The following is a 27,974-nucleotide window of genomic DNA, read 5'->3' as shown; positions in this document are numbered from 1 at the left end:
GAGATACAGGGCGGGGGGCGGCTGGGCGTCATCGTGTGCGGCCCGCCTACACTCACCCTTGATGCGCGGTGCGGCGTGAACACTGTGATGCCTGAGGCGGGCGCGGAAATAAACTTCCACAGCGGCAGCTTCTGCTTCTGATGACACGGGCTTAGATGGGATACAGTGTAGCTACATGTATTGATTGTTGACACCGACAGTATATGTGTTGCATAAACCAGGGGATGACAGAGTACGACGAGGCACAGTCGAGCGGTAGTGTCACGGAAGGAGCAAAGCCACCGTGAAACCAGCAGGTTTGTCAACTGTCACTCACTCACCACTTCGACGCTATAATACTGGCATTGTGCTGCTACCTCGCTACAAAGTTTACTGACAACCATTGCTTCTGAATTCCTCTTTACGCACCTCCGCGCCACTTTCTCGCCCGCTCACGCCGTCGGCACCGAATTCGAGTTGTCCGTGCACGACCATGGCTTGACCTTCGACGTCGATGCCCGGATATCGAGGATGGCAGCGTACGTACCGCCTACGACGAGGAATATGCCCATGAGGGTGACGAGTGCAGCCCAAGCGGCCTGAAGCTTGACGCGGGTGGTGCGCTGCGCGCCGGACGCCCAGTAATTGTCCTTGAGCCACATGAAGCCCATGGGAATCATGCACATGAAGGGCGCGAATGTGGCTCCGACGAGGCCGACGAAGCTCGAGAAAATTGGGATCGCGCTGCCCATGATGTATGCGATGACTGTTGTGGAAAGTGTGCATGCGAGCCACACGACCCAGTGGGTCGGCGTGTTTGTGTTCAGGTGGCGCGAGCCGCGCAGGAGCTTGACGAAGATAAACTTGGCCGGAAGCTGGGGTCAGCATCCTCAGATGCGAGGCACTCACGTGTGTGTAGATGATGAGCGTGACAAGGAGGCCGGGGAGGGCGATGCCGTATGCGACGCGTTTGACTACTACTCCCGCACTTCCCAGCGCCGGGAATGCCACGTACTGCCCACAGTAAAAGTACATGACCTGTCTGTCAACTGGCGCGTGTGTTGACTCACAGTGCCAATGGTGATGTAGAAGGCCCAGACGAAGATTTGGCAGCAGTACATCGACTTCTTGTACTGGCGGAAGTCGCGCATCTCGGACACGAAGCCGATGAAAGTTGGCGGGTTGCATGTGGCGTAGACGAAGCCGGCGACGGTGGACATGGCCTGCGCGAATGTCGGCGACGCGAAGAGCTTGAGGTCCTTGTCCCATGGTCCGACTTGGGGTGCCTCGGCCGGCCGGTCCTGGATCCCGACTGCGACAGTGACGATCATGACTGGGTAAGCGCAGATCGGGCGGCAGCTCACTGCCTGCGAGAATGGAGATGATGCCGAACCAGCCGAGGAACTGGATGCGGCCCAGGGTCTGGATGCTGGCAAACATGACCGCGATGACGGCCGACACAACGACAAAAATGGCCGTGCATGCCGCGTGCACTGTGACGGCGTTCAGCGCGGTCGATACTGCCACCATGCCGCCGGAGACGGAGAAGATCATGTCTACGGTGAGCAACAGCACCACCCGCAACTCACAGATGACATAGGCGGCCGTGAAGAACCACTCGCCTGCGCGGCCGAACAGCACGCGCCCGATGTCGGGGATCGAGTATACATCGGGGTGGTTCTGCTTAAACGTCCCTGGCGTCAGTCACGCAGCGGGTGGCACGGGACTACGCACCGACAACCACATCACTCCAGGTGACGATCACGATAACGAAAGTGAGAAGGATGATGCCCGGGATTAGGCCGACAGTCTGGAAGCTGTATGGAATCGCGAGCACGCCGAGCCCGATTGTCGCCTTGAGCATGAGGACCAGTGTCCCAACCCATCCGACCTGGCATCAGTGGCGCCGGCTGCAAGACTCACGTTGCGGTAGTTTGGCCCGTTCTCACTGAGCTCGCCGAAGACGGCGTCCTGGATACGGCCCCCGGCGCCGTCCTCGACGGGCACGATTTCGACGTGCTGCGACTCGCCCTTTTCCGCGTCAACATCGAGTGATTTGGTGGAGCGTGCCATGGTTGCTTGATTGGCCGTGGTGCCCCCATCGCAGTCCAAGTGTCGTTTTAACATCTTACGATCTACGCGTGATGTGGCCCCGCCCGAAGCTCCCGTGATAGCGATAGGAGAATGAGAACAAAGTCGGATAATCGTATCGCTCGGCATTGTAAGGAACCGCGGATAGCTCCCCATCGTTCCGGCAGCTCCGCTGGGGCGGTGGCAGACCGGCGTCGTCATGTGACCTGGAGCCTGGGCTTGTGAACGGCACAACATGGGCGGCGGAGCCCCCGGAGGGACCCCATGGGCGAATGGTGAGGGAGAGCGGAGCAGACGGAGCTGGCGGGGTCACGGGAAGCAAGGTGACAGTATCGATTCCATCAACCGAGGCTTCACGTAGTTTGCCGACAAATGCCGGTGGGACATCTCTCGGTGGATTGCACCTAAGCTCTCCTCTCCCAAAGGTCAGCATGATGTACAGTAAAACAAGCTGGCGCAAACCTCAGTTAGTCCTGGGGTGACCATGTGTGGAGAGCATGGCCGGTGATTCTCAGTGCAATTGGTATCGCAGAGAGATCAGCCATTTCGCGGCAGCTTCTGCAGCGCACGCCCCGCCCGACCCCGCTGCTCCATCAGATGCAGTTGCAAGTGAAGGAGATTTGTTCTTACAGCCTGATCAGCTGTCTGAGTCCGGCCACTTCGGAACCTCACTGCTTAAGCCACTTACCGTATCGAATTATGTAATTCGCCCATGCCATCCGCCCCAAGCGTATGTAGCCGACTCCGACGTCAAACTCATCGTGTCGCTGATGCCTGTGCATACCCCAGTCTCTAGAGTTTTGCACAATTAGCCTCTCTGTCCTTCTACACATATGCGTCTCCAGTTGTTAGCGGGTATTCTCCTCCACAGTGGGCCGGCAGACGAGGTATCACTCGGTCCAGTTATCATTTCCGTAGGTTGCCGATCGTGCCGAGGTATTCCGCAACAATCCGAGCGACAGCGCGTGCTACCTCCCACGCTAATAACGACCACAAACAGATGAACAGGTGAGATGTGGGCATGGAGAAACCACAGCGCCATGCACTCCCACACGTGCTGCCAAGCTAGACATCGATTCTTGCATACAATCAAACGTACATGTCACAACCCTACTCCTTCGGCCAGCTCGGTGTGTTGATAAGGAGCACGACCGCCCCCTCGTCGGGCGCGCATTCAAACGGCCCGTGCTTCTGCCCGGGCGGACGGCAAGCGTACTCGCCCGGATACACCCAGCGCTTGATGGTGTGGTCGTACACCTTGCCCGACACAACAAAAATCTCCTCCCTGCCGTCAGCCTCGTGCCGGGTCGAAGGAGCACCCACCAGTACGGGTGCGTGTATGTGCCATGGCCCTGCTTCCACCCGGGCGCGTACACCTGCAGCTTAGTGACGTTCTTCGTGTCGGGGCTGGGGTCAGTGACGCTCTCGCTGGCGCCCACTCGTAGCTCAGAATCCTGGAGTCAGCGGAGGGTGGGGCGGCGGATAAGCTCACTTATCCGTGACGTCGGCCCAAGGCGTCTTGGTGTCCTCGACCTCCATGGCCATGTGGAAGTGTGACTCGTTCTTCACCATTGCTAGTCAGATTGTGATGTTGATGCGGTAGTGATGGGTTCGACAACTGCCGTGGATGCCACGGCTTATGTGGACTGCTTAAGAGGTGCGTCACGGTTATGCATTAGTCGCGGAGAACGCCGGGACGGCACGTCACCGCAGCAAGCTCGACTCGTCAACGGAGGCCCCGCACACTATCGTCCATATCTTCCCGTCCAGAGCATGGTGCAGGGCTCACGGCTCAATTGTGGACTGGAGTGGGCACAGATACGGAGGTGCGGAGCCAAGTCGGACAAGGCCGTGCTATCTGACCTGTGGTATCGGTCATGTACGGAGTCGGCATTGTGATCGGAATTGTGGCAGAGGACAAGCTATGCCGACTCGAGGCCCGGGAGTGGGAAGCAACGCCCAAGTCGAGAGATACAAGAGCAGCTGAGATGCTGATATAACACCCAGCATCATGGGCGACCTCTCAGACATCGACATCACACACAACATCATGGCCGCGGCCCAGCAGGTCTCGATCACAGACGCCAACGGCGCATACCAGCAGCCGTGCGTGCCCGTGCCTTATCTCGGCGGTACTGACCACAGTGACCACTTGGACTTCTCGTGGGCGCCTCCACTGTACGAACGCAACATCAACGAGGGGCGGCCTGTGCGCATTGTATGCGTTGGCGCGGGCTTCAGCGGCCTCTGCGCCGCCGTGCACTTCAAGGACCACCTCACCAACTTTGAGCTGCAGATCTACGAGCGGGGCGACGATGTCGGCGGGGTATGGAACCAGAACCGATACCCCGGTGTCGCGTGCGACGTGCCTTCTCACTCGTACCAGCTGAGCTTCTGCGAGAAGACGGACTGGTCGGCGTACTACGCCCCCGGCTCCGAGATCCACGGGTACCTCAGCACCGTGGCCGAGCGCTACAACCTGCGCCAGTACATCAAGCTGCAGCACACGGTCACGCACACACGGTGGGACGAGGAGAGGGGCAAGTGGTTCGTGACTGTAACAAACGCAGCGGGTGAGAGCCACGAGGACGAGTGCGACTTCGTGCTCTTCGCCACGGGCCTGCTCTCTAAGCCCATTTGGCCCGATAACATCCCCGGCCGCGCGTCTTTCAAGGGCACAATGGTTCACTCGGGCGACTGGAAGGCGGCCAAGCTTCCCGAAGACCCTGCGTTCTGGGCCGACAAGCGTGTCGGCGTCATCGGCATGGGTGCCAGCGGCGTACAGATTGTGCCGACCCTCCAGAAAAAGGCTTTGAGCGTCACCAACTTTGGTCGTAGTAAGCTGTGGATTTCGGGCGGCTGGGGCTCCAAGATGTTCGAAAAGCTCCACAAGTACAAGAAGGATCGCGGCACCAACTATTTCTTCACGGACGAGGACATTGCGGCGTTCAAGAGCGAGGAGGCGTATCGCAAGTTCCGGTGTGAGATCGAGGAGGACCTAGGATCGACGCACGAGCTGTCGTTCCGAGGGCATCCACTGCAGGCCGTATTTGCGGACAAGTTCACCGAGACAATGCGGGACAAGCTTGCACGCAAGCCCGAGATCGCCGCCGCCATCCTCCCCGACTTCCCCGTCGGATGCAAGCGTCTGTCACCCGGCCCTGGATACCTCGAGGCGCTGTGCGAAGACAATTGTGGGCTGGTAACGGACAAGATTGAGAGCTTCACGCCGCGTGGCATCCGGACGGCAGACGGCACCGAGCATGAGCTCGACATCATTGTGTGCGCGACGGGCTTCGACGTGACATTTATCCCGGCTTTCCCGATCATCGGCCGCGGCGGCATCAACATCCAGGAGCTGTGGGCCAAGGAGAGCCGCACCTACCTGGGCATGTTCGCACCAGAGATGCCCAACGCATTCAACGTCCTCACGACGCAGGCGGCTGCAGGCTCAGGCTCCCTACTCGTCGTCCTCGAGCAGCAGTGCGCGTACATTACCAAGATGATCGGCAAATGCCAGCGGGATGGGTACCGGTCGTTCGCTCCGCGGAGAAAGGCCGTCGACGACTTCCTCAAGTACACGGATGCGTACTTTGGCCGGACGGTGCTCACGTCGAGCTGCCGGAGTTGGTACAAGAACGGGGAGACGGGTGAGGCGACGATCCGCGCCATCTGGCCCGGTAGCGGGTCCCACGCTTTCATGGCTCTGCAGCACCCGCGATGGGAGGACTTTGAGTGGGAGACCATCAAGGAGCATGAGCACTCGATGAGCTGGCTCGGCAACGGGTGTGCACCGTACATCGATGGCGCGGGGGTGCACCTTGCCATGCGCGGCTTCTACAGGCCTCAGACGCACTACATTTACTAGACTTAGATTGGTTGTACGCAGAGTAGTGATAGGAGTGGCAGCAGATAGCAGAACATTCAATTGCATGCAGGGTTTTTTGGGCATAATGGGGGTGGATGGGGCGGTCTGCGCTGGTAGAGATGGAATTGCTAAACTGGCAAGGACCTTCGCAGTTTGAGCTCACCTGGCTCGCTCAAGGCCTAGATGCGACACATGCGAGACGGCACATGTACCGCCCTCCAACGCAACGCGACCGTCTACGAGAATATCGCGAGAGCCCACCTCGACTCGTCTCGCCCGCGCACTTGTCATCCGTGGATAAATGGGCGCTGGGCGTGGGAGTGGCGTAGGGGATCTCGGCACCGGGGACGCCGAGATACTTTCCGTTATCGGGCGGCGCCTGGATTCTGCTCCATAAGTACGATTCTCGCAGCGACGAGGACGCCCACCCATCTCGCCCCATCATCCGAGGCCCAGCGCAGCACTATAGCCAGTTGCCTGCCAATTCCGCCACGGGCCGCCCGCGCAAAGCCGAAGCCGTCCGCTCCGCCAGTCGTCAGGTGATGGCTTATCGAGAATCCCGAACCGATGCCCACTTCGCCCTGGCGGGGGCCAGCAATTCCGCCACCCATTCTCCCCAGCTCAGCCAGCTTGTGCTCGATACAATCCCGACTTTCGATATCGACACCATGCCGAGCGAGGGCGACGAGCCCCCCGCGAAGCGCGCACGTCCAGGCCGCGGCCGCGTCCGCCAGGCATGCCAGGAGTGCCGCGACGCCAAGCTCCGCTGCGACCTCGGCGACCCCGGCGAGCCGAAGGATCCGCCGTGCGAGCGCTGTGCCCGCTCAGGCCGCGAATGCCGCTTTGTCGGCAGCCACCTGCACCACAAACCGCGCAAGATGACGTACCGCAAACGCGAGGGATCGTCGCACGGCCATGACGCCCTTCCTGCGCTCTCACAGGCGCAGGCGAAGGCGCACGCCGTGCCCGCGCCGCACGCACGCCGGCAGAGCTTCCCGCTGAAGCCGGCACTGTCGACGAGCCCCGAGGTGTTCGAGCACCGTACCGGGAGCTCGGAGCCGTCGCGCCCCGCACGCAGTCCGTATAGGTCCGGCATAAATCTCGAGGCGACGATTGAGACGCCAGCGGACGCCCTGCGCATCCTTGTCGCGGCCGCAGACGAGGAGGCGACGCAGGCGACAGCTGCGCCAGCACACCGCGACGGCAAGATCTGGAACCAGTGGGAGCCGGTGCGGGACGGCCTTTTGACGACTGGCGAAGCGCGCACCCTCCTAGGCTTGTGGGTATCCGTACAAGCTCCCGCTCACGCTCCGCAGCTATGCAGCACATCTTGGCCCGCTCCACCCGGTCGTGCCCTCAAGCTTGTTTCTGACGAAGCAATTCACTGATCTGCTCGACGAGCCCATCCTTCTCGCGACCATCTGTCTGGCCGCCAGCCGCTTCTGCGATCTCGGTCCGTCGTACGTCTCGACGGAGCCGCTGCGCTCACGCGTGATCCAAGGCCGCCTCGTCGACTGGCTCCTAACCCGCCTCGGCTACCTCACCATGGGGGAGTGAGTGTGCCTCGTCACATGAACCGGGGACAAACACTGACACCAGCCCGACTTTCCGAACCATCGGGACGGTCGAGGCGCTCCTCGTGCTCTCCGAGTGGCCGCCGCGCGCGCTTCTCCTCAAAGACCCATCTCGGGCGCGTGCATCTACCCTCTCGAGCGCGTGCAAGCTCTTCGACGATTTGGCGTGGACGCTTACGGGCCTCGCGCTGCGCATCGCGCAGGAAATCTCACTACACGACGAAAAGGGGTATAGCAAAGAAAGCGAGGAGGCGCTCGCGACGACACGGCGCAAGATGAACGCGTGGATCAGTACGCGGCGCACCGGGCCCGCTGACGCCAGACTGCCTCGCCGCCGACCGACAGTATGCGCCCTGCCCCGCTTTGCTGACGCCAGCGTGTCTGTGCGCCTGGGCCGTGTTTCCCTCGTGCAAGCGAGTGCGTCCTTGTCTCGGCACCGCTGACGGAAGAAATGTCCACCAACTGGTGGGAGGTATGGGGCGACCTCGTGTTCGTGCACACGGGCTCGGAGATCCTGCGCGACTTCAGCGACGACTCGTGGCGGGCGACCCAGGCCGTTACGGAGCTGACGCACAACCTCGGCCTCGTTCAGGAACTGATGTACGCGTCGCCGAGCTTGACGAACGACTTGATACGGACGCGCCAGTTCGAGCCCCTCTTGCACCGCCTCAAACCCGAGCTCGACAGTATCCGGCAGTGGCTGATCCCGACAGCGCGCGTGGACGGCGCCGACGTCGATGCTGACGACGCCGAGGCGGAGGCCGCGGAGCTACGCAATATCCTCATGCGCCTGGAAATAGATTACATCCGCCTGTACGCCAACTCGATCAGTATGCGGGCGGCGCACCACCGCCTCGCCCCGCGTCTGCGCAGCACGGCCACGCACCGCCGCTTCTTCGAAAGCTCGATCCTACGCTGGGCCGAGGCCCCTTTCCTTCTCGAAGCGGTCGAAGCCGCGATCAGCCTCATGCGTGCCGGCGTTGACCTGCACCAGCGCGGCGTGCTGCGCTTCTGTCCCGGCCGTACCTTTTTGCGAATGGCGAGTTTCCGAAGTTGTTCATGCAAGACTGACATCAGATGTTCGCCTCCGTCTTCCTCATCAAAGCGATGAGCTTCGGCGCGGTCGTGCAGGACGAGTCGGACATGGTGAATCTGCAGTACGACCTGATCGAGGCGCTGCGCGACGCGGCTGTCGACGAAGATCACATTGCGGTGCAGCTCGCGTCGCTGCTGAGCCGCCTGTTTCCTGCGCGCCCGGCGTCGCGGCGCTCCGAGGGGGTCGAGGTCGTCGAGCAGGAAGATCCCCTCAGCATGCTCAACTTCGATTTCGGGAATGTCGACATGGGGCTCTTCGGCGACATCGGCGTCGATGCGGGAAACACGATCGGATACAATCCCAACGGGCTCGTGTCGTTCATCGAGGCCATGCTCGACGGCTCCCAGGTCGAAGGCGGGATGCCGGCGGCATAGCGGGAGGTTGTTGTACAGTTGTTGCATGCATAGTTGTTGAAGCGATATGAACAGTGATCAGCCGGGCCGTGCCTTGACGATAACCATTCCAACGACGTCACAAGCATGACTCGTGACTCGGATCCAACACTGCTCGCCTTGATCGCCTTGTGAACACTACTCGTAACCACTCACCATGACCTGGGAAGCCGTTTTCGACGCCGCGACCTTCCCGCGCGCGACGCTGCTCGACCGCCGCGCCGTCGTCGGCTACCTCTTCCCCCTCCCCGCCTCGACTCTCGACTCCTCCCTCCCGATCACGCTGGACGCGCCGCCCGCGACGCTGGCGCAGGCGAACGCCATCGCGCTCGCGTGGGGACACGCCCTGGCCGCGCTGGTCCACGACGTCGTGGGTCTCCTCGACGCGCCGCGCGCGCTCATCTCCGACCCGCCCCCGCCAGACGGGGACATGCTCCGCCAAACGCTGGCTGTGACGCCGGCCGCGACGCCCGCGTGGGCGCCGCTCATGGGCGCCGCGCACATCCAACACCGCGGCGTGTGGGACTTCACGTTCCCCTCCGCGCCGGCGTGGGCCCGCGTCGCGATATCCGTCGGGAGCGAGGTCGTCCTTGTCGTGCCCCGTGACATGCCGCTTGGCGCAGCGGCGTGGGCCCAGGTTATGCGGCTCGCGCTCGAGGTTGTAGACACGGGAGAAAGTTCACAGGAGCAGGAGTGGGATATTGCCAGCGGGCTCAAGCCGCCCATGGTCAATCCCGTGCGTATCACCGAGGCGCGCGGAGCGGAGGCACGCATTCTCCCGTCCGACTTTGAGAGTGAGGAAGAGGTGAAGAAGAGCAAGGGAACAATCTTTGATCGATTCAGGCATGCCTTTTGATGCAGGCCGCGAATGTGAGGCTGTGCAATTGTGCAATTGTGAAAGAGCTCAATCTGTCTCAATCCTCTCGCACTCGCAGTTATAAACATGCTCTTATCTCATACTACAATGCACACCTCGATGCCGACACCACGCCGACACCTCCTTCTTCTTGACCACCCCATGCAAGTGCAACACTACTGATGTCGGAAAGATGAACCACGGGCAGAAATATGCGATGCGATGTGGTCGAGAAGGATGCGTGGCGAGTACCGACTGGGCGGGCAGCGCGCGCACGCCTCACAGTCGCCCAGCCCGCTCGCAGATCACTCCGCTTGGATCACTTGGCCTGTCCCGACGCACCGCCGCGGGGACGGCCACGGCCCCCGCGTCCAGCAGCGCCACCACGCTCGCTGTTGTTGGTGCGCGGCTGGCCACCGCCGCGGTTGCCAGTGTCAGGCGCACCTCCCCGACGGAACTTGGAGCGCTCGTCCTTCTCCTTACGAGTCTCAAAGTTGAGCTTGCCCTCGCCGTGAACGACGCCACCCTCACCACCCTGGTTAGGGGTAAGCGACGCAACAATCGCCTTGCGTGCCGATTCAACCTTGGTGAACTCGACAAAGGCGCATGCCTTGCCCTTGACGATCTCAACCTTGCTGACCTCACCGAAGCGCGAGGCGATGCCGCGGAGGGTAGCCTCGTCGATGGTCTCAGCGGCCGCGTCACCGCCAGTCGACCAGTTAGGAAGCTTGACGAAGCAGTGAGCGGTCTTGACCGCCATCGCCTGCTCATACTGAGGAGACGCCTTCTGCGCCGCGGTCGGCGCAGGAGCGGCAGCCACAGCCGGGGCAGGGGCAGCAGGAGCAGGAGCAGGAGCAGCCGGAGCGGGCACAGGCTCGGCCTTCTTGGGAGCGGCAGCAGCCGGAGCGGTCACAGCAGACCAAGCCTTGGCACCTCCAGCCGCGAGGCTAGCCCACGACTTGGGAGCGGCGGGCTTGGCTGGAGCAACGGGAGCAGCCGGGGCAGGGGCGGCTGCGGCGGCAGGGGGCTGCGCAGCGGGGGTAACGGTGCCCGAGGCGGCGGCCGAGCCATTAGCAGGGGTAGCGGCCTTCTCAGAGGCAGGGGCTGCGGCGGGGGCAGCAACAACCGGGGCGGCAGGCTCAGGCTTGGTCTCCTCGGCCACAGGCTCCGGGGCAGGCGGCGCTGGCTCCTCCGCCGCGGCAGGGGTAGGCTCGACAACCTTCTCCTCCGGCTTCTCCTCCTCCTTCGCGACAGGGGCAGCAACCTCGGGCTCGGTAGCCTTCTCCTCGGAGGGCTCCGGAGCGGCAGGCTCCGGCTGCGCCGGCTCCTCCTCAGGCTCCTGCTCGATAGCGACAGGAGCAGTCGGGACCTGCTGAGCATGGGCGGCATCAGCCTGAGTGCCAGGGGCTGAGCTGACGACCGGGGCGTCGTCAACCTCGGGCTCCTCGTCCTCGTCGGTCTCCTCCTTGAGATAGCGGAAGATGTCGTTCAAAACAAAGTAGCCGTTTGGCTGCTCCGCGAGGAAGAAGGTCTGGGCGAACTTGCGCCAGGGCTTGTTCGCGTTGGACATTTCACCGAGAACCTGGATAATGACACCGCCGTTGGCCGACGACTGCGAGTCGATCGAGTTGATGTAGACCTTGCACTGGTCGTACCCAATCTTGGTGATACGCTCATGGATCTCCTAATAATGTTAGCTGCTATCTCTTGCAAATTCGCAAGGCCTGCCACTCACCGCCTGGCCGAACGCGACGGCCGTGTCCTCGCCCTCCTCGCCATGCAAGAATGTGGACCGCTTGTTGTAGAAGCAGTGAAGGCGGTGAGGCTGCTTGTTCACAAAGTTGCTGAGAAACGTTAGCTGTGTTCACTGGCGAGCGCATTCGGAGGCTGGGCCACGGGAAGGTCTGTGCGCTCCAGGCCAAGGCCGAGGGAATGTTTTCAGACCATGTGCCCCCCGGTGACTTGGCGGCAGCCTCGCGTGCTCCGATCCCTGGTGCACATCTCGCTCCGCTCCCAACCCAATTTGCGTCGGCCTGGATCGGATGGCCGGCCCTCCCTTGCTCAATCTACTTTTTGGACTGCGTTGGGGTCCTCGCGCCCACAACGCCCCTCCACGACTCACTAGTACTGGGGGACAAACTGCCATCCAACGTCGCTAGGCTGAATCTGAGAAGCGGCCGAAGATGGTACGGGGATGGAAGAGGAAGCGGCAGGGGCCTGCTCGGTGGAAGTGGATGCATGGCCGTTAACGGCGGCAGGGGCGGACATAGCTGGGACGTTCAGTACATGATGCCAAGTTGACTGGGGGGGATGGTAAGTGGGGTTGGGGGGAAGAGTTGACGGCTTATCGGTGGTGGGCCAGATGGAAATCTGAGGAGGAAGAGGGGAGTGTAGAGGGGAGGAGGGAGAGACGAAAGAGATGAGAGAGAGAAAAGACATACTGTGCGAAGAAAGTAGAGGTGGGGAGGTGGTTGAAGGGATGAACGATGGAGAGAAAGGCGCAGACGGCAGTTGTTGAGAGGGCAGGACTCTAATAATCGAGCTGCCGCAACCTTAGTAGATGGGGCAGTGCCGGGGATGAGGGGATGAGGGACCGAGGAGAGTTTTGGTGAGAGGAGAGGTTGCAGGAAGCAAAAGTGTAGAGGAGTTGGGGGGGGGGGGGGGGTGGTCAGGTGGAGAGATGGGGAGTAAGAGTTGACGAGTGGTGAGGAAGTGAGGAGGATGAGAGATGAGAGTTGGAAGATGAGTTGAGATGGAGAATGAGATTTGACGAGGGGAGGATGAGAAGGAGGGAACGAGGGAAGGGGGGAAGGAGGGCTGCGAGGGCTGATTGATGATGCGCTCTCCAGTCGCCTTCAGCCGGCGTCTAATGATATATTGGGCAATCCTAATTGATAGATTAATAGAACTGGAGATTGAATTCCTCCATCATGTAGTTAATAATAAGGCGGCGTTTTGTTAAAGTGGCACTCGGGCCACGCGTCGTCCTCCCCCTTCAGCTACAACGAGGACTGACGCAATCCACTCGTTGAATCGATCAACCATCACTACTACTCTTTGCTTTCTCGACATCATCATTTCTCATCCTCTAGAGCTCTAGACATCACTCTCTTCCATCCCTTCTCAGTCCTCCACTGCATCACACCCGCGCGTCCAACTCAAATCCCTTAAACAGCATAGACAATCGCCTCTTCAGCTCTCCAGCGGCCCTCCTCTCGCCAGCTAGTCTTTCCATCTTCCTCCCTCTTTCCTCACCCAAACATCTCCACCATGTCGCTCGACTTGCAGCAGTCTGTCTCTCAGCTCCAAAAGCTCTTCGACGCCGGTAACAAGGAAGAGGTCACAAAGCTTGCAACTCAGCTCAAGGTAAGCTCATCAGATCATGATCCTCCCCCCTTCTAACCGCGCAGATCAAGCTTGCTCAGTCTGGCCTCTACTTCGCACCACCAGATGCCAACCCCCAGGATCTTCTTGCAGCTCGTGAGCTTAACCCCCTGCGCCCATAGCCTACAGCTTGCTCACGCCAGGCTCCATCCTCGAGATTGCCGCATTTAATGCTCTTCGGCGCGGTAACCTGGCTGCGTACGCGCAGTACAATGCCGCCCTGCAACCATTCTATGCCAATCTCTCCAGCACGCTTTCACCTTCCCCCAATCGCCCCATCATCATCGGTCTCGAGCTCCTCGCCATGCTCAGCGAGGGCAAGTACTCGCAGTTCCACATGACACTCGAGGCTCTGGACGTCGCAGACCTTGGCGACGTGTTCGTGCGCTGGCCCGTCGACCTGGAACGCTGGATGATGGAGGGCGCGTACAACAAGATCTACCGCGCACGTGAGCGCGTCCCGCGTGAGGAGTACGCCGTGCTTCTCGATCGCCTCATGGGCACTATCCGCGAGCAGATTGCTCTTACCATTGAGACATCATACCCCTCGTTGCCCCTCTCCAACGCCGCGCAGCTCCTGTTTTTCAAGGACGGCGAGACGTCGGCCCTTGTCCAGTATGCGTCTGAGGTGAGTTCATGTGGGAAGTGAGGGGGCGCCTGTGTTTTGTCTTCCCTTTGCTCCTTCATAGGCGAACAACATTGACGCCAGCGCGGGTGGAGCCTGGAGCCCTCTACACAGACGTTGACATTCCCCAAGTCGCCGATTCCCGACATTGCGCTTGCGGCGGTTGCGGCGCACGACTCGTCGCGTATTGCATTGGACATTGCAGGCGGAAAGGGCATCAAGCGCGGGGTGCCCATGCAGAGCATGATCCGGCCCGCGCTGCAGCTGGCGCACGAGCTCGAGTCGATTGTTTAGAGCAGGGGATGTACATGTATAGCAGCGCGTGGGCCGGGGGTTGTTGTCATGGTGCGGTCGGATTTCTGTTACGCTGATCAGAGAGGAACAACAGACTTCGGTGTACGTGCAATGGCGGATGAAATAATCAGCAAGCATCCCGTGTTGACTGCCACTGCACCCAAACAATGCTTGCCTTGTCTTGACCGTATGTGAAGATGGAGAACGCACCGAGGCTCACAAGCGATGGCAGCGCTCTTGAGAGCTTCGCTTTGATGACCACAACGGGGAACTGTTGAAATCGAGAACCACATAAATACCAAGACACACCGGGCCCTATATCATTTCGGTTACCAATACCGTCGAAACAAACTTCTGACACACTCATTGTTGCCTCACTCCAGACACAGAAGCACCCGATAATCAAATGAGCGGAAGTGGCCCCTCGAGATCTAACTAACGAGCAATCTGGCTGGCCAGCTGCCGAGTTTTACCCTGAAAAGACGAGATGCAGGAGTATCAGTGTTAAACTGGACAGCTTTCCGGGTTTTCTGGGTTCTCGATCTCTGGGCAGCTGGAGGGGAAAAGCTAATTAGAAATCGCGCCAAGAACGCCAATGGCGATTTGAGTGTGGGCTGGAGAGTGGGAAGCGAACAGCATTCCCCTGCACAGAGCCATCCCGCCCACCGCCTCCGGCCAAGGCTGTTCGCTTCCCCTCTCCACAACGGCCATCCCTAATGCCCGGCACCCATACATGCACTTGATGCAAAGCAGCTGGCAGTCATGGGAGCTTGATCTCGAGCCGCTCCTCACGCGGTCACCGCATCGCCCGCGCTCGAGCCAAGCTTGGCCCTGCTACAAATACCACCAGTCTTCTGACCCCTATCCCCATCGTTCCTCCCTCTCACCATGACCGACCGCCGCGCCTCCAAGGACCGTGGGCTCAACACACCCGGCCTGTCCGGCCTCGCGAACTCGACCGGCCGCCTGCTTTCGACGGGTGCGAAGGAGCTCGCCAAGACCAAGTACGGCAAGAACATTGGCTCGTTCATCACCGCCAGCAACGCGCGCCCCACCTCAACCTCGCCCAAGCCGCCGTACCAGCCACCGCACCAGCAGTACGGCGCCGCGCCCGTGCTGCCACCACGCCCGGGGCACACAATTCACGCACCCGCGCCGAGCAACTATGGCCCACCCGTACCAACGCATCCGAACGCGTACAACCAGGGCGCGTACGGGTACGAACAACAACAGCAGCAGCAGCAGCAGCAGCAGGGAGGATTCAACGCGCCAAATCAATTCAACGCACCTCCGAACCAGTTCCAGCAGAACCAGTTCAACGCGCCTCCTCCTCAGACCCAGCCAACCCAGTTCAACTCGCCGCCTCCGAACCAGTTCAACCAGCCGCCAAACCAGTTCAACTCACCTCCCCCGAACCACGCCTCGCCGCCACAGGCATTCTCCTCTCCCCCGAACCAGTTCTCGCCGCCGCCGCCGAACCAGAACCAGTTCCCTCCGAGCCAAGGGAACCAACAGAGCTTCCCACCCCCCACCCAGCAGCCGGCCCAGCCAACGCACAGCCACAGCCACAGCGCAAGCTTCTCCCAAGGCATGCAGGATGGCTTTGGACTGTACCAGCCGCCGTCGCACCCAACACACTCTCCGCCCGTCCACACTTCGCCGCCACTAGCGCACAACTCGCCGCCCGCGCAGCACATCCCACCACACATGGGCCCGCAGCCGGGACATATGGGACACCAGCACACAGGCTCGATGCAGCCCTCTCCCCAGATAGGCCCACTGGGCCCGATGGGACAGCAGCACACAGGGCCCATGCCGCCCCAGCCTAGCCCGGGCCTCCCGCCAGCGCACCACACGTCGTACCCGCCGCCGGGGCAGTTCGGGCCATCGGGCGGCTCGTTCGCCCCGCCCACCCAGCACTTCAACGCGCAGCAGGCGCAGCCCTTCCCCCCACCCGCACACTACCCGCCATTCCAAGAGTCGCCGACGCAAGCGACGTTCCCCCCGCCCCCGCCGTACTCGCCCGAGGCGGGCGCCCCCGCCCAGCCCCAGTACAAGCCGCACGCCGGCGACCCCGGCCAGCCATGGTACCGGCCGTACGCGGGGTCGCCGCAGTCGAGCATGTCGTCGCCGCCGATCTCGCCGCCCCTCGTCACGCCGCCGGCCGCCATGGTCTTCGCTGAGCCGCAGTCGTATTATGCGCCGCCCCCGCAGCAGCAGCAGCAGCCGGCCGGCCAGCCGGGGTACGTGTACCAGGCCGCGGCGCCGGGACAGGCGATCCCGCCCGGCGCGATCCCCGTGTACGCCAACACCCCCAACGCCCCAGGCGGCGGGGGTGGGGGCGGGGGCGGAGGCGGGGGCGGAGGCGGCGGCGGCAAGCCGCAGAAGGACAGCAAGCTGTCCAAGCTGAACGACACGATGGGCGTCGTGTCCAGCGGGACATCGATCATCACGGCATTCACGAACTAGTGTTGGCCGGTTCACGATTCACTGTATAGTCGTATAGTTTGTTTCGCATCATGCATACACCGATTTGTGCTCTCCCGATCTGGATGTGGCGATCTGCTTGTTTGTGCCGTGCATCCTGCGATCGCGTGAGCTGCCACATCTTCGTCTGTCGCGGTCTCTCGATTTCTCGATCTCCACATCTCCCAATCTCTCGATCGCCCACTCGCTGGTAATTATCACAGCCTCACGACAAACCCGACATCGCTCCCAGGAGCACGAGCCGGCGTTGCGGTGGCGGTTGCCACCGCCGCCAGGGCTCAGGGCCAGGCACGAGCTTTAACATGCTTCCGCCTACTTTGCTCATCGTCGTTTCTCATCGTCACTCACTCGCATGCGGATCATCAACGAGCTGAACAAGATCGGCAAGCAGCTGCAGCTGCTGACGGACCCGCGGGACCCGGCGCCGTACCCCCCGCACGGGTACCCTGTGCCGTCGCACTCGTACCCCCCGCCGGTGTACCAAGGCTATGCTCCGGCTTCGGCGGTGCCAATGGCCGGCGCGGTATCGCCGCCAGCGCCGGTGGCCGGCCCAGCGCCCCCACCGGCACACCAGAACACCTGGCCTCCGCCGCAAGCATATCCCCAATCGCCGCCGCAAGCCCAGTTCCAGGCGCCGCAAGGCCAAGCCCAGCCGTCGTATACGACAGGCTACAGCTCGCCGCCGGCGAGCTACGCGCCGTTCCAGGCCTCGCCGCCCGTCGTCGGACACTCTTCGCCGCCGTTCTCGCCTCCCGGGGCGTATGCACCCGGCCCATCCTCGCCGCCATCCAGCGCCGCCGCCGCGCACTCCCCTCTCTCGTTCTCCACCCACACGCACTCGCCCTCCCACGCCCACTCCCTCCCCGCGCCCCAATACCCCTCGCCCGCTCCACCCCCGCCCGCCCCGGTCCTCGCACACACGCCCGCACCCGCCCCCGACCCCGCGGACTGGCCCGCGGCGCTGCAGGCCCTCCTCCCGCCCTGCGTGGCGGCGGCGCGCGCACACGTCGCGTGCGCCCACACCCAGCCCGACACAATCTGGCTGTACTTTGTCGACCTCGGCGCCGTGTACTTCGCGGACGCGGTGTACGGGATCGACGGGAACGCGTTCGGGCGCGACGAGCTCGCGTGGGCCGGCGTGCCGCCGCACGCGGGCCACGCCGAGCTGTACCGCGTGCTCGCCGGGGAGTGGGTGACGAAGATCTGCCTGCGGAGCCGGGTGGAAGAGGTGCATCCGTCGCGGGTCGTCGTGCGCGTCGACGTCGCGACCGGCGCGTTCGGGAGCACCATGTGCTACGAAGTCGCGAGTGTGCGGCATCCGACGCTCGCGCCGGCCCAAGTGCTGGCGCTGTGGGTCGCGCGCCTCAAAGCGACAGGGAACGATAGCGCAGAGTTCATGCCTGCTTAGACAATGCATAGTGTACAATACAACTACCGCAGCCGGTTCCAGCCGATCTCGTCGTGCCCCGGCACGCCGTCGCCGACGAGGGTGCCGCCCCACTCGCCGGCCCAGTTGTCGATTGTCGCGAACGGATCGCTCTCGTCCCCGAACATGTCGCCGAGATCGAACCAGAGCTGCGTCATCGCGTCCCACGCCCCCGCCATGTCGTCGGCGCCGGGCATCGGCGGCGCCTTCTCGCCCGGCGCGACCTGGGGAACCAGCCCTGTCGGCGTCACGTCCATGACGGGCGCGTACGCGGGCGGATCCGCCGCCCCAGGCCCGTGTTCGTGCCCGTTGCCTTGCGCACCGGCGTCCGCCTTCTCCAACGGCCCGTAGCGCGCCAGCAGCAGCTCGGAGATGCGGAAGAACGTGTCGCGGTACTTTGCCGAGGCGGGGAGGTGGTGCCCGAAGGCGTCGAACAGGCTCTGGCACTGCGACACGCGCCCACGGATCTCGGCCGCCCACGCCGGGTCGTCCGCGCCCGTGTAGCGGCCCAAGCCGAGCTCGGCGAGCGTCGCGGCCGTCTCGGGCGACGTCTCGGCCGCGCGCATGCGCGCGTCGCACTCGCACAGGCAGCACAGGAGGGAGATGCACGACACGAAGAGTGCAATGATCTGCAGCAAGTGGAAACTCGTCTTGTTCACCGCGTACATGTCGAGGTAGAGGTCGACGCAGCGCGAGCTCGCGTCGTACAGCGCCCGCAGCGTCTCAGGCGTCGTGTCCGGATACAGAGGAGACGGGCGGTAGAGCGTACACAACCCGTGGTTGTAGTGGATCTGCCACCACGAGCTGTAGTTTGCCTTGGGTGTATTCTGCCCTTGTGTGTCCATTGGCGGGGGGCAGTCGACGATCCATGCGTCGAGCTCGGCGTGGAGGCGGTGCACGATACCGATGCGCTCGGGTTCGGGCTTGTGGTTGTTCGCCCCGTTGACAGAGTAAAGTTCGGTGAGGATGCGCCCCATCAGCCCGCGGTATCGTACTACATGGCGGGTGAGGTTCATGAGCGGGTGGCCGCGGAACGTGCCGTCTTCAGGCCGCTGGGTCGGCAACTCGATGTCGATGTCCTCTTCGGAGATAGCGAGGGGTTTACATAGTGTGGGGGCGAGGATGCGGTCGATGTTGTAGAACGCGTAGAACAGCCGGCGCCGGCACTCAGCCGCATGCGGGTTGACGTTGGGCTCGGCGCGGCGATGCAATCCGATGGCAGTGATGACGCGGGCGGCGAGGCCCACGAGCTGCCATATACTCCCTGCGGCGGGGTTGCTCATCGTCCACAGCGCGAGGAGGCAGAGCGCCTGGACGCAGAGCATGTTTTCTCGCTCGAGTGCGCGTGCCCGATTTCGCAGTGCGGAGCGGTATATCTTCTCGGCCAGCGCGCCCTGCGCGTCGTTCTCGCCCGCCCGCGCACTGTTGTGACTCCCGATAGCCAACACCATGCCAGCGAGGAACTGGCGCCGCTCGGCGTCTTCGCTCGCGTCGCTGTTCGTTGACGAGCTGGTCGTGCGGCGCTTCGGCGGCCGGGGTTGCTGCGGCTCAGCGCCGTACATCTCGTCGATTGTTGCGAGCGTCTCAGCCTTGTCGAGCAGTGGATACGACAGCGCATTAAAGTCAAAGTACATCTTTGCGGCCTTGTGCGCTCCTTCGTGTGTAAGTAGCTCTGTGATGGGCTCCGCAGGAGGGGAGAGGGAACGGACGCGGCTCGGGGCGCGTCGGCCCTCCATTCCAAGCGCGGCGTGCTCACGCATACTCAACGCGCTGACGGCCATGCGGGCAAATTCGCCTGAGTTTGACGCGCCGACAAGGTCTCCTACACTCGTCGGCGGAAGGGGAGCCGGGACGGGTGCGCCGCTGCGTGCGATCTGTTCTTCCAGAGCGCGGATGCGCGCGTTCGCTGCTTCTACTTCGCTCGTGAGGCTCGCGTTCGTGTCTTTTAGCGTATGGACGTATCTGCGGTCAGCACCCTGCAAATAATACTTCTTACGTTGACGTCGCCGCGCTCAGCTCAAACACGCAGGGCACGTCGGCGCGCGTGCAGCTCGCACAGCGTGGGAACGCGCCGTCGCACTTGCGCTTGATCCTGTGGCAGCGCACGCACGCCTGCACGGCGCCCTTCGGGGGATGCACAAACACGGGACCGCGGGTCGTGTCGCCGTCCGGGTCGGCGTACTCGACCTCGGCGTCGTCGGGGATGTCAGTGTTTCCCGCGCCGCCTTTCCTGCGCCGCTTCTTCGGCGGCAAGTCCTCGGCCTTGGCGGCGACCGGGGGTAGGGAGTCGCGCTTCTGCTGCTGCGGCGGCGGTGGCGGCGGCGGCGGCGGCGGCGGCCCGTATCCGAGATCGCGGTCGCGCTCCCACGCGTCGTACGGCCGCGGCTGTAGTGGCTTGCCGTCCACCTCGCGCGGGGGCATTATACCCGGATACTCGAGGTCTGAGGACGCGAGGGCGGCGAGCACGGCGCTGGTCGGGCGGCCGGTCTCGCTGCGCTCTCTGCTGCTCGTGCCAGAGGCCGCGCCCGGCGGTAGAGGCGGGTATGGGTTGTGCTGCGGGTGCGGGTGCGGGTTGTGCTGCTGCTGGTGTGAATGCGGGTGCGGGTGCGGGTGCGGATGCGGATGCTGATAGTAAGGCTGGCCGCGTGAGAGGCTCGCGAGGGTGTGCGCGGCGGGGGTGGTGGGAGAGAGGGAGGGGCGGGCGTCGAAGGGCGAATGCTTGTGCACGCCATGCACAGACGGATCGGGGGGAGAGTGATGCTGCCTCGAGACGGGGGCCGAGGCGCGCGAGTGGGACGAGGACACACTGTCCTGGCGCTGGGGGAACATGGACATGGTGTATGTCCTGGCGGTCGGAATGAGCGGCTCACGCCGCCTGTAGGGATGTGGATCGCTGTTGTGAGATAAGAGATCGATTGAGGAGATGGACGAGATGGGATGATGGGTGTTGTCAATACGCCGTTGATGGCGCTCGCTGTTTGATGCTGGCGGACTGCCGGGGTTGACGAGTCGAGTGTTCCTTAATCCACTCCACCATCTACTCCTCCCGTCATCTCCCTTGTCTTTCCCACCACACACACATATCCTCCCATCACGTTCAATCTCTGGTCTCATTTCATGCTTGCCTCTGGCATCTCTTACTAACGCGTCGCCACCCTCGCACCAAACAACGGATGCACGAAAACTGCTGTGGTGATCGGGGTGCGGCATGCTCAGCGGCGTCCTCATCACAGCCACCCAGAGCCTGGGCCCCAGAATCCGCCGTCTCTCCCGATTAGCCACGGCTACCAAATTGTTAATCCCAGATCCAGCCAGATCCAAATGACGAAATATATTAGCCGAGATGACCAGTTGTCTCCGACAGCCGCCCACCCCATTCCGCCCACGCCTCGCGTCCCGGACATTGATCCATCGCCCGCCATGTCTCCGCCCGTCGACGTCCTCCTCATCGGCCTCGGCGCTATCGGCACCGTCTACTCGTACCTCCTCGAGCGCGTAAGCCGATGCGCGGCGCATCTGACGTCAGAGCGGGCGCGCGCGCGTCACCGCCGTCGCGCGCTCAAACTACGACCTGTACACGTCGTCGGGCGTGCGTCTCGAGACAGGCCGCTTCGGCATCGTCCCCGGATACCGCCCGTCGCGGGGTACGTGGCCCCGCGCACGCTGCTGACGCAGTCTGCAAGTCGCAGGCGGAAGCCTTGGACCGCGAGTACGCGCTCTGCGTTGTGTGCACCAAGAGCCTGCCGGACGTGCTCCCGACCACGGACCTGCTGGCGGACGCGCTGCGCAGCGGCAAGGTCGGCGCGTACGTGCTCATTCAGAACGGGTTGGATGTCGAGGTCGAGCTCGCGCGCGCGACGCGCACGCCCGTCGTGTCGTGCGTCGCGTGGATCAGCGTCATGGCATCCTCCGACGGCGCCGTCGTCAAGTGGGCCGGGGTGGAGAAGCTTGGTGCGGGGGTATATCGCGAGGACGGGGAGAGGCCGGATGCGGGCGAGCAGAAAGCACTAGAGCTTTGGCTTGAGCTCGTCAAGGCTGGAGGGGGTAATACGGTCGTGGCGGAGGATATCCGCAGCACGCGGTACGCCAAGGTGTGTAAGCGGGAGAGGGGGAGAAGTGGGAGGGGTAAAATGGGCGAGGAGGGGAGAGGAAGAGAGCGCCTTTGGCTGATGCCAGAATGTCTGGACGTGCACTCAGGCCGGCGTGCAGAGCCTCGTGCGCACCTACCAGACATGTTTCCGGCCATTGGGGGATGAACACCACGTGCAGATCAAGAAGTTTTACCGCGAGGTTGTTGAGCTTGGGTTCAAGACCGGGCTGCTGTACGAGGGCATGGTCGTGCAGCCGTCCGGGCAGGCGGTGGGGAGCATCGACGACATCGTGAAGATGGACTTTGACCGGGTAAGATCAGCTGTGGCGCCAGCTCCGCCCCTAACCCCAGTTCGTCGTCAACGGCTCCGCGCACAAGTGGTCGATGCTACTCGACGTGGAGAATGGGCGGCCATTCGAAGTCGAGGTCGTCGTGGGCGCCGTCGTGCGTCTCGCGCACAAGCACGGCTTTGACGCACCCCGCACAGAGTTCATGTACACCCTTCTGAAGGGGCTGCAGCAGTCGATCCTCGAGGCGCGCGAGCGCGCTCTCACGTAGGCGCTAGACTAGGCTAGACATGCATGCAGCATAGAATCCGCAATGGCGCCGAGCTCATTGGCGCGGGGCGATTACGTAACGCCGTACTTTGCCACCTCGGTCACCACGGCGTTCGAGAACCGTCGACCGTTTCCCGCTCCAACTTTGTTAAACTACTCTTCTGCCATCGCCTCCCACCATCACTACACTACCATGCCACCAAGACTACCTACACGAGCGCTAGCGGCGCTGGCACAGCCGGCCGCGAGCACGTCCGCGCTCCCGCTGCGTCCGCGGCGCGCACTGCACACGCCGAAGCGCGTGGCGTGCCGCCCGCCAGCGGCGGGGGCGCGGGCGTTCCACGCCTCCGCGCCGCGCGCGGCGGCACACAAGAACCCGTACGACGTGCTCGGCGTCGCGAAAGACGCGTCGGCCGCAGACATCAAAAAGGCGTATTACGGGGTAAGCTCGCTGGCCGACAGCCGACACATCTGACGGCAGCTCGCGAAGAAGTGGCACCCGGACACGAGCAAGGAGGCGAATGCGGCGGAAAAGTTCCACGACATACAGGGAGCATACGACATTCTATCGGACGAGAAGAAGCGGGCCGCGTACGACCAGTACGGGAGCGCGAGCACGCAGGAGGGCTTTGACCCGGACATGTTTGGGCGCGGCGGCGGCGGGTTCGGCGGGTTCCAGGACTTTGGGTTCGGGCGGCCGGGGAACGCAGGCGACCTGTTCGAGCAGCTGTTTGGGGGCGCGTTCGGCGGCGGGCAGTTTGCGGGCGGGAGCCCGTTCGGCGGCGGCGGCGCGCGCGCGCGCCACGTGCGCGGCGACGACCTCGAGACCAACATGACCGTGTCGTTCGCCGACGCGTGCCAGGGCACCAAGCGCACGCTCACCATCACGCCCGTGGTGGACTGCGCGCCGTGCCACGGCTCCGGGCTCAAGCCGGGCGAGAAGAAGCAGAGCTGCCCCACCTGCCGCGGTACGGGGCAGCAGGCGTTCCAAGTACAGGGCATGTTTATGGCGTCTACCTGCCCCGCGTGTAATGGAACGGGGTCGACGATCCCCCGGTCCGCACGTTGTGGGGAGTGCGAGGGCGTCGGGCGCGTCAAGGAGCGCCGCGAGGTCGAAGTCGACATCCCCGCCGGTATCGAGGACGGGATGAAGATCAAGATTCCCGGCGCGGGCGACGCGCCGCTCTCGGCCCAAGGGCCTGCCGGCGACCTCTACGTCCGCGTCAGCGTCAAGCCCAGCACCGTGTTCCGGCGCCAGGGCACAAACATCTACCACGACGCAAAGGTGCCCCTCCAGACGGCGCTGCTCGGCGGCCGCGTGCGCATCCCCACCCTCGAGGGCGAGGTCGACGTGCGCGTCCGCGAGGGCACGCAGAATGCAGAAGAGGCCGTACTCAAGGGCCGCGGCGTAAAGTCGTTGTATGGGCGCAAGGGCGAGCGCGGCGACTTGGTCGTGTCGTGGAAGGTGCAGATTCCGAGGTGAGTAGCGGCGGGAGGCGCGGAGTGGCGCGAGTCGCGGAGAGGTGGCGGGGGGGGTGCGGGGGAGGGGGAGGGGGGGGGGGGGGGTGGGGGGAGGTGGGGGGAGGAGAGAGAGAGAGGTGGTGGGAGCGGCGGTGGTAGCAAGCAGCGGCCGGGTGACTCGCTGACACCAGATCCCTCACCAAGCGCCAGCGCCAGATCATCCAAGCCTACGCAGACGACGTGGAGGGCCGCACACCCGACCTCTCCTTCCTCGACTCGAGCGCGAGGGCGGGCACGACGCCACCGCCCCACCCCGACAAGTTCAGCGACGGGGCGCCGCGCTCGCCGCCGCCTCCGCCTTCGCCGAAGACGGAGAAGCAGGAAAAGGCCAAGGCCGAAGACGTGCCGTTCGTCGATCCGGCGCAGCACGAGGGCGTGGGCGACAAGGTCGCGCATGCGATCGGCGGCGCGATCGGGTGGGCGGAGCGGCTGTTCGGGCGGCTGACGCGGGAGAAGGGCGACAAGGACAAGGACAAGTAGCACCACTCAAAAGTACAGTATAGAATCGCATATGCATCGCATCTCATCTCTGCGGAGTCTGTTGATGGATGTATGGGGATATGCGCATGTCATGCACACGCTCATGCTCTTATGCTCGCTCTTCACACTCACTAAAACACAAGTAGTACAGTAGTACACAGTTACACATTCACCACTCCGACTCTTGCGTCGTTGTGTGCTTCGATTTTGGATCACTCGCCCCGCCCCGCGCGGCAGGTGCACAGTGAGTCGAGGCGATCGGCCAGCGCGTCCAGCGCCACTTCGCTAGCCGCCGTAATGGCCTCCAGAACAGTCGAACCCGTGCCGTGCCCCACGACTTGTCCGTGCACGAAGACGTCTGCAATCAGCACTGGCGGGGCGGGACGCACCTGTCGCGCGGTGCCCGGGGGCGTCGGAGTGCGCACGCGCCGTATACCACTTCCTGCACCCCTTAGCCTCCATGACCTCCGGGAGGCGGGTCCGGGGGCACATGTTGGGCACGGGCGGGCCGAATTTGATCACCCACGGCGCGATGTGCGCGTTGTACAGCGCGCGAAGAGTCGTGAGGTCGAAGCAGCAGTCTTCGGCAATGGCGCCGATGACGGCCTGGAACGCGGAGCCGAGAGGCTGTCGTCAGCGCCACCTGGCGCGCGCTTACCTTGAACTCGGAGACGGGCTCCCAGTACCGTCGCTGACGCTGGATTCGGGCGAGGCCCTCGCTCGCGCGCATCTCGGCGACGTATGAGTTCAGGCGCCCCTGGATCTCGTGGGAGACAGAAAGCTGCTCCACGAGATCGGTGGCCACCGCGAGCGCGCCGAGCGCATCCATGCTGACGCACCCGTGTTTGATCTTGGTCATGTCCTGTGGCGTTAGGTGAGAGTGCTGCCAGCACTGCTCCGTGACGAGCAGCTCCAGCACCGCATTGCCGAGCAACGAGTACTGCTCGTAGTTGATGGCTCGTGGAGGGATGCTCAGGACAGATTTACCCTTGTCCGCATCCATGAACTGGTAGTCTAGCACGGCCAAACGCCCCTCGGACGCGCGAGAACGACCGCCGAGAATGCGGTCCAAGACCTGCCTAGTCTGCAACTCATCCACTGACCTCAAGTGGATGGGGATGTGCAGTGTGTGGATCGCGTCCAGGGCAGGCTGGAGAGTCATGCCACCCGAGAGGTAGGCTGCGCCGAGGAGTGCCTCCACCACATCACCGGCAATCTGTCGTCAGGCGCCCATTCTAGTCCTTACCTACCTTGCCTCCAAGCGAGTCAGAGTAGATGTTCTCGTCATGCAGCGCCCCGTCATCTTCAACTATCCACCCTGGAGGGCAGTAATCGCGGCGCTTGGGTACGCGGGTACGCACGTACTTGATGATACCTGCCTTGACCGCCGAGGCCCCCAAAGTGCGGTTAGAAACGATGAGGTGGCGTTCTGTGCGAAGTCTGTGCTCCGCATCGGCTTCGCCCTCCTCCTCCGGCTCGGCTCGACGACACACGTCGACACTCGCGATGAAGTGGAGGACCGCATCGCCGAGTGTCTCGAGCCGATCGTAATTGTGAGGGAGGGGACGCTTGGCCGGTGTCGTAATGGCATGCTGCACGTGAACATGATCAAGTTTGCCTGCAAACACGTCCTCATTGCACTCTGCCGCAATGAGGTGCTCGTCAAGAGCACTCATGATGTTGGGGATTAGAGTTCCTGTGCGCACAACGGAGGCAGGAAGGAAGTAGAGAGCCAGCAGCTCAGGAATGACGTGGTGCAGTAGCCTATTTTCGTTCAGCGTCCAGACCCACCCGCCCTTGGCCGCTGATTGAACGTGTTCTGCCTCGACAATCGGCTGGTCAGGGTAAAGAAGCCGCGGCAGTGTATGGCTGCGAGTCCTCTCGGTGGCTAGCTCAGCGATGATGACATCCGGTTTGCGAGGTGCGGGGGAGTATGGGGTCAAATCGAAGCGAACACGCATAGCATACTGCCTGTGGGCGAACTCGGCTGGAGGAGACAGAACTGCGTCCTCGAGCGAACGCTTAAGCTCGTCGGGATTGCGCAAATCCAGCTCACGAACAGGCGAGTCCCAGAGGTTGAGCTCTTCCCAGGCAATATCGTGTGTTGTGCACGTGGTCTTGGCAAACCCACGACGAAGCGGGAGGAAGAGGTAGGGTGCCTTCTCCAACAGCCCATCGATTTTTTGGTTGGCGATGGAGCGCACAAACTTGCGAGTCCACTCAAAAGTGTGGTCTAGCTGGCGCTCGGAAAGCTCGACTGGAACAGAAGGACCCACGCTCACGTGCGGAAAGTGACGCAGGTCTTTGTTGTGGTGATCGTGAATGTCAAGCGAAACTTCACCCAACGGAAGCGGACGCGAGGTGAGAATGCAGAGGCGACGACAGAGTTTGTCAAAGTCGGAGCGTCTGGTGAAAGTGATGCTGATGACGGCGCAAAATGCTTGGGTGCCGATCGGGGGATTGCGCGCCCAGAATCGGGACGTAGCGAGGAATTCGTGGTTTGCTGAGGATTGCTTGGGACCAAGGATCTCACGAGCCATATTTCGCGATTCTTCGTGAGAACGGCCGTAATGGTGGTGCTCGCGAGAAAGCGGCACCTTGTTACTAGAAGTGCGGAAAGATGACTCCACGTCTCCGTTGCCCGCGCCCTCAGAGGTCCGTTTAGGCCTCTCGGGCGGGCGAGGAGGAGGAGAACGAGACGAGCGGCTCGAGGGCTCATTTTTGGCGACTGGCTGGGTGAGATCCTTGAACGCACTGGGGGGAGGACCTGGCTTGGACGGATTCTTAGGAGTGGGCATGAGGTTGTCGTCAATCTCGCTAATGTTATAAAGCTCGCAGATGGCGCGGAAAACGGCATTGCGCTTGGCTGACATCTGATCCGGGAAAGGACGTTCCGACTGCACATGAGTTGGGAAAACGTTGCTGTTCTTTGGGAGGATGACAGTCGCGACATAGCAATCGTGGCCGTCAACCTGAACAGTCTCGATGCGGTGCTGGACGGTATCTGGGGGACGATTGCGCAGCCATCCCGAGTAGCGCTGTAAGACTTCAGAGGCGTTCTTTTGGGTGAGACCTGGAGGAGGGGGAGGGGTGGTGGTGGTGGGAGCTGAATGCGAGTAGCGAGGTTTCTTGAAGTGAGTGTAAGACGAGTCCTTGTGGGGTTGAGGGCGTTTGGACATGGTGAGGGGAGGGGAGGGGGGAGGGTGAGAGATGAGAGATTACGGGCTGTGCTGCAACTGAGCGGCAAAGGACAG

General features: G+C 62.7%; 12 protein-coding genes across 12 annotated transcripts; 7 read left to right on the top strand and 5 right to left on the bottom strand.

The window, feature by feature from the left end:
* Nucleotides 1–431: 431 nt before the first annotated feature.
* COLE_02983 (uncharacterized protein) lies at nt 432–1,843 on the bottom strand (the record flags this gene model as incomplete). Its single annotated transcript, XM_018425653.2, has 6 exons — nt 432–854; nt 889–1,017; nt 1,050–1,312; nt 1,344–1,535; nt 1,569–1,673; nt 1,714–1,843. 6 exons carry the CDS (start codon nt 1,841–1,843, stop codon nt 432–434), a joined length of 1,242 nt encoding a protein of 413 aa, XP_018274982.2.
* A 1,337-nt stretch (nt 1,844–3,180) lies between these two features.
* Nucleotides 3,181–3,615, bottom strand: COLE_02982 (uncharacterized protein; the record flags this gene model as incomplete). The annotated part of the gene is made up of 3 exons (XM_065626252.1): nt 3,181–3,355; nt 3,394–3,492; nt 3,563–3,615. The coding sequence occupies 3 exons, from the start codon at nt 3,613–3,615 to the stop codon at nt 3,181–3,183; spliced, it is 327 nt and encodes a 108-aa protein (XP_065482521.1).
* Nucleotides 3,616–4,081: 466 nt separating this feature from the next.
* On the top strand, nt 4,082–5,938 carry COLE_02981 (uncharacterized protein; the record flags this gene model as incomplete). Its single annotated transcript, XM_018426120.2, has 2 exons — nt 4,082–4,176; nt 4,216–5,938. The coding sequence occupies 2 exons, from the start codon at nt 4,082–4,084 to the stop codon at nt 5,936–5,938; spliced, it is 1,818 nt and encodes a 605-aa protein (XP_018274984.1).
* A 542-nt stretch (nt 5,939–6,480) lies between these two features.
* COLE_02980 (uncharacterized protein) lies at nt 6,481–8,623 on the top strand (the record flags this gene model as incomplete). The annotated part of the gene is made up of 6 exons (XM_018421718.2): nt 6,481–7,217; nt 7,255–7,491; nt 7,538–7,803; nt 7,835–7,856; nt 7,889–7,929; nt 7,962–8,623. 6 exons carry the CDS (start codon nt 6,481–6,483, stop codon nt 8,621–8,623), a joined length of 1,965 nt encoding a protein of 654 aa, XP_018274985.1.
* A 534-nt stretch (nt 8,624–9,157) lies between these two features.
* On the top strand, nt 9,158–9,856 carry COLE_02979 (uncharacterized protein; the record flags this gene model as incomplete). Its single annotated transcript, XM_018424651.2, has 1 exon — nt 9,158–9,856. The coding sequence occupies one exon, from the start codon at nt 9,158–9,160 to the stop codon at nt 9,854–9,856; it is 699 nt and encodes a 232-aa protein (XP_018274986.1).
* A 319-nt stretch (nt 9,857–10,175) lies between these two features.
* On the bottom strand, nt 10,176–12,124 carry COLE_02978 (uncharacterized protein; the record flags this gene model as incomplete). The annotated part of the gene is made up of 3 exons (XM_018426141.2): nt 10,176–11,540; nt 11,592–11,700; nt 11,979–12,124. 3 exons carry the CDS (start codon nt 12,122–12,124, stop codon nt 10,176–10,178), a joined length of 1,620 nt encoding a protein of 539 aa, XP_018274987.1.
* Nucleotides 12,125–13,126: 1,002 nt separating this feature from the next.
* On the top strand, nt 13,127–14,159 carry COLE_02977 (uncharacterized protein; the record flags this gene model as incomplete). The annotated part of the gene is made up of 4 exons (XM_018424652.2): nt 13,127–13,222; nt 13,267–13,336; nt 13,384–13,868; nt 13,950–14,159. 4 exons carry the CDS (start codon nt 13,127–13,129, stop codon nt 14,157–14,159), a joined length of 861 nt encoding a protein of 286 aa, XP_018274988.1.
* Nucleotides 14,160–15,047: 888 nt separating this feature from the next.
* On the top strand, nt 15,048–18,054 carry COLE_02976 (uncharacterized protein; the record flags this gene model as incomplete). Its single annotated transcript, XM_018426121.2, has 2 exons — nt 15,048–16,586; nt 17,026–18,054. The coding sequence occupies 2 exons, from the start codon at nt 15,048–15,050 to the stop codon at nt 18,052–18,054; spliced, it is 2,568 nt and encodes an 855-aa protein (XP_018274989.1).
* A 23-nt stretch (nt 18,055–18,077) lies between these two features.
* COLE_02975 (uncharacterized protein) lies at nt 18,078–20,907 on the bottom strand (the record flags this gene model as incomplete). Its single annotated transcript, XM_018427071.2, has 2 exons — nt 18,078–20,034; nt 20,069–20,907. 2 exons carry the CDS (start codon nt 20,905–20,907, stop codon nt 18,078–18,080), a joined length of 2,796 nt encoding a protein of 931 aa, XP_018274990.1.
* Nucleotides 20,908–21,492: 585 nt separating this feature from the next.
* COLE_02974 (uncharacterized protein) lies at nt 21,493–22,720 on the top strand (the record flags this gene model as incomplete). The annotated part of the gene is made up of 5 exons (XM_065626251.1): nt 21,493–21,567; nt 21,599–21,716; nt 21,748–22,163; nt 22,249–22,473; nt 22,508–22,720. 5 exons carry the CDS (start codon nt 21,493–21,495, stop codon nt 22,718–22,720), a joined length of 1,047 nt encoding a protein of 348 aa, XP_065482520.1.
* A 192-nt stretch (nt 22,721–22,912) lies between these two features.
* COLE_02973 (uncharacterized protein) lies at nt 22,913–24,202 on the top strand (the record flags this gene model as incomplete). Its single annotated transcript, XM_018422206.2, has 2 exons — nt 22,913–23,161; nt 23,201–24,202. The coding sequence occupies 2 exons, from the start codon at nt 22,913–22,915 to the stop codon at nt 24,200–24,202; spliced, it is 1,251 nt and encodes a 416-aa protein (XP_018274992.1).
* Nucleotides 24,203–24,932: 730 nt separating this feature from the next.
* COLE_02972 (uncharacterized protein) lies at nt 24,933–27,899 on the bottom strand (the record flags this gene model as incomplete). The annotated part of the gene is made up of 4 exons (XM_065626250.1): nt 24,933–25,078; nt 25,110–25,347; nt 25,379–25,936; nt 25,971–27,899. 4 exons carry the CDS (start codon nt 27,897–27,899, stop codon nt 24,933–24,935), a joined length of 2,871 nt encoding a protein of 956 aa, XP_065482519.1.
* Nucleotides 27,900–27,974: the final 75 nt, after the last annotated feature.

Source organism: Cutaneotrichosporon oleaginosum (genome assembly GCF_008065305.1).
Source record: "Cutaneotrichosporon oleaginosum strain ATCC 20508 chromosome Unknown ATCC20508_contig02, whole genome shotgun sequence".
In the NCBI taxonomy this organism is placed as follows: Eukaryota; Fungi; Basidiomycota; class Tremellomycetes; order Trichosporonales; family Trichosporonaceae; genus Cutaneotrichosporon; species Cutaneotrichosporon oleaginosum.
The sequence above is the reverse complement of the archived record's forward strand: the minus strand, read 5'-3'. Positions and strand labels throughout refer to the sequence as shown.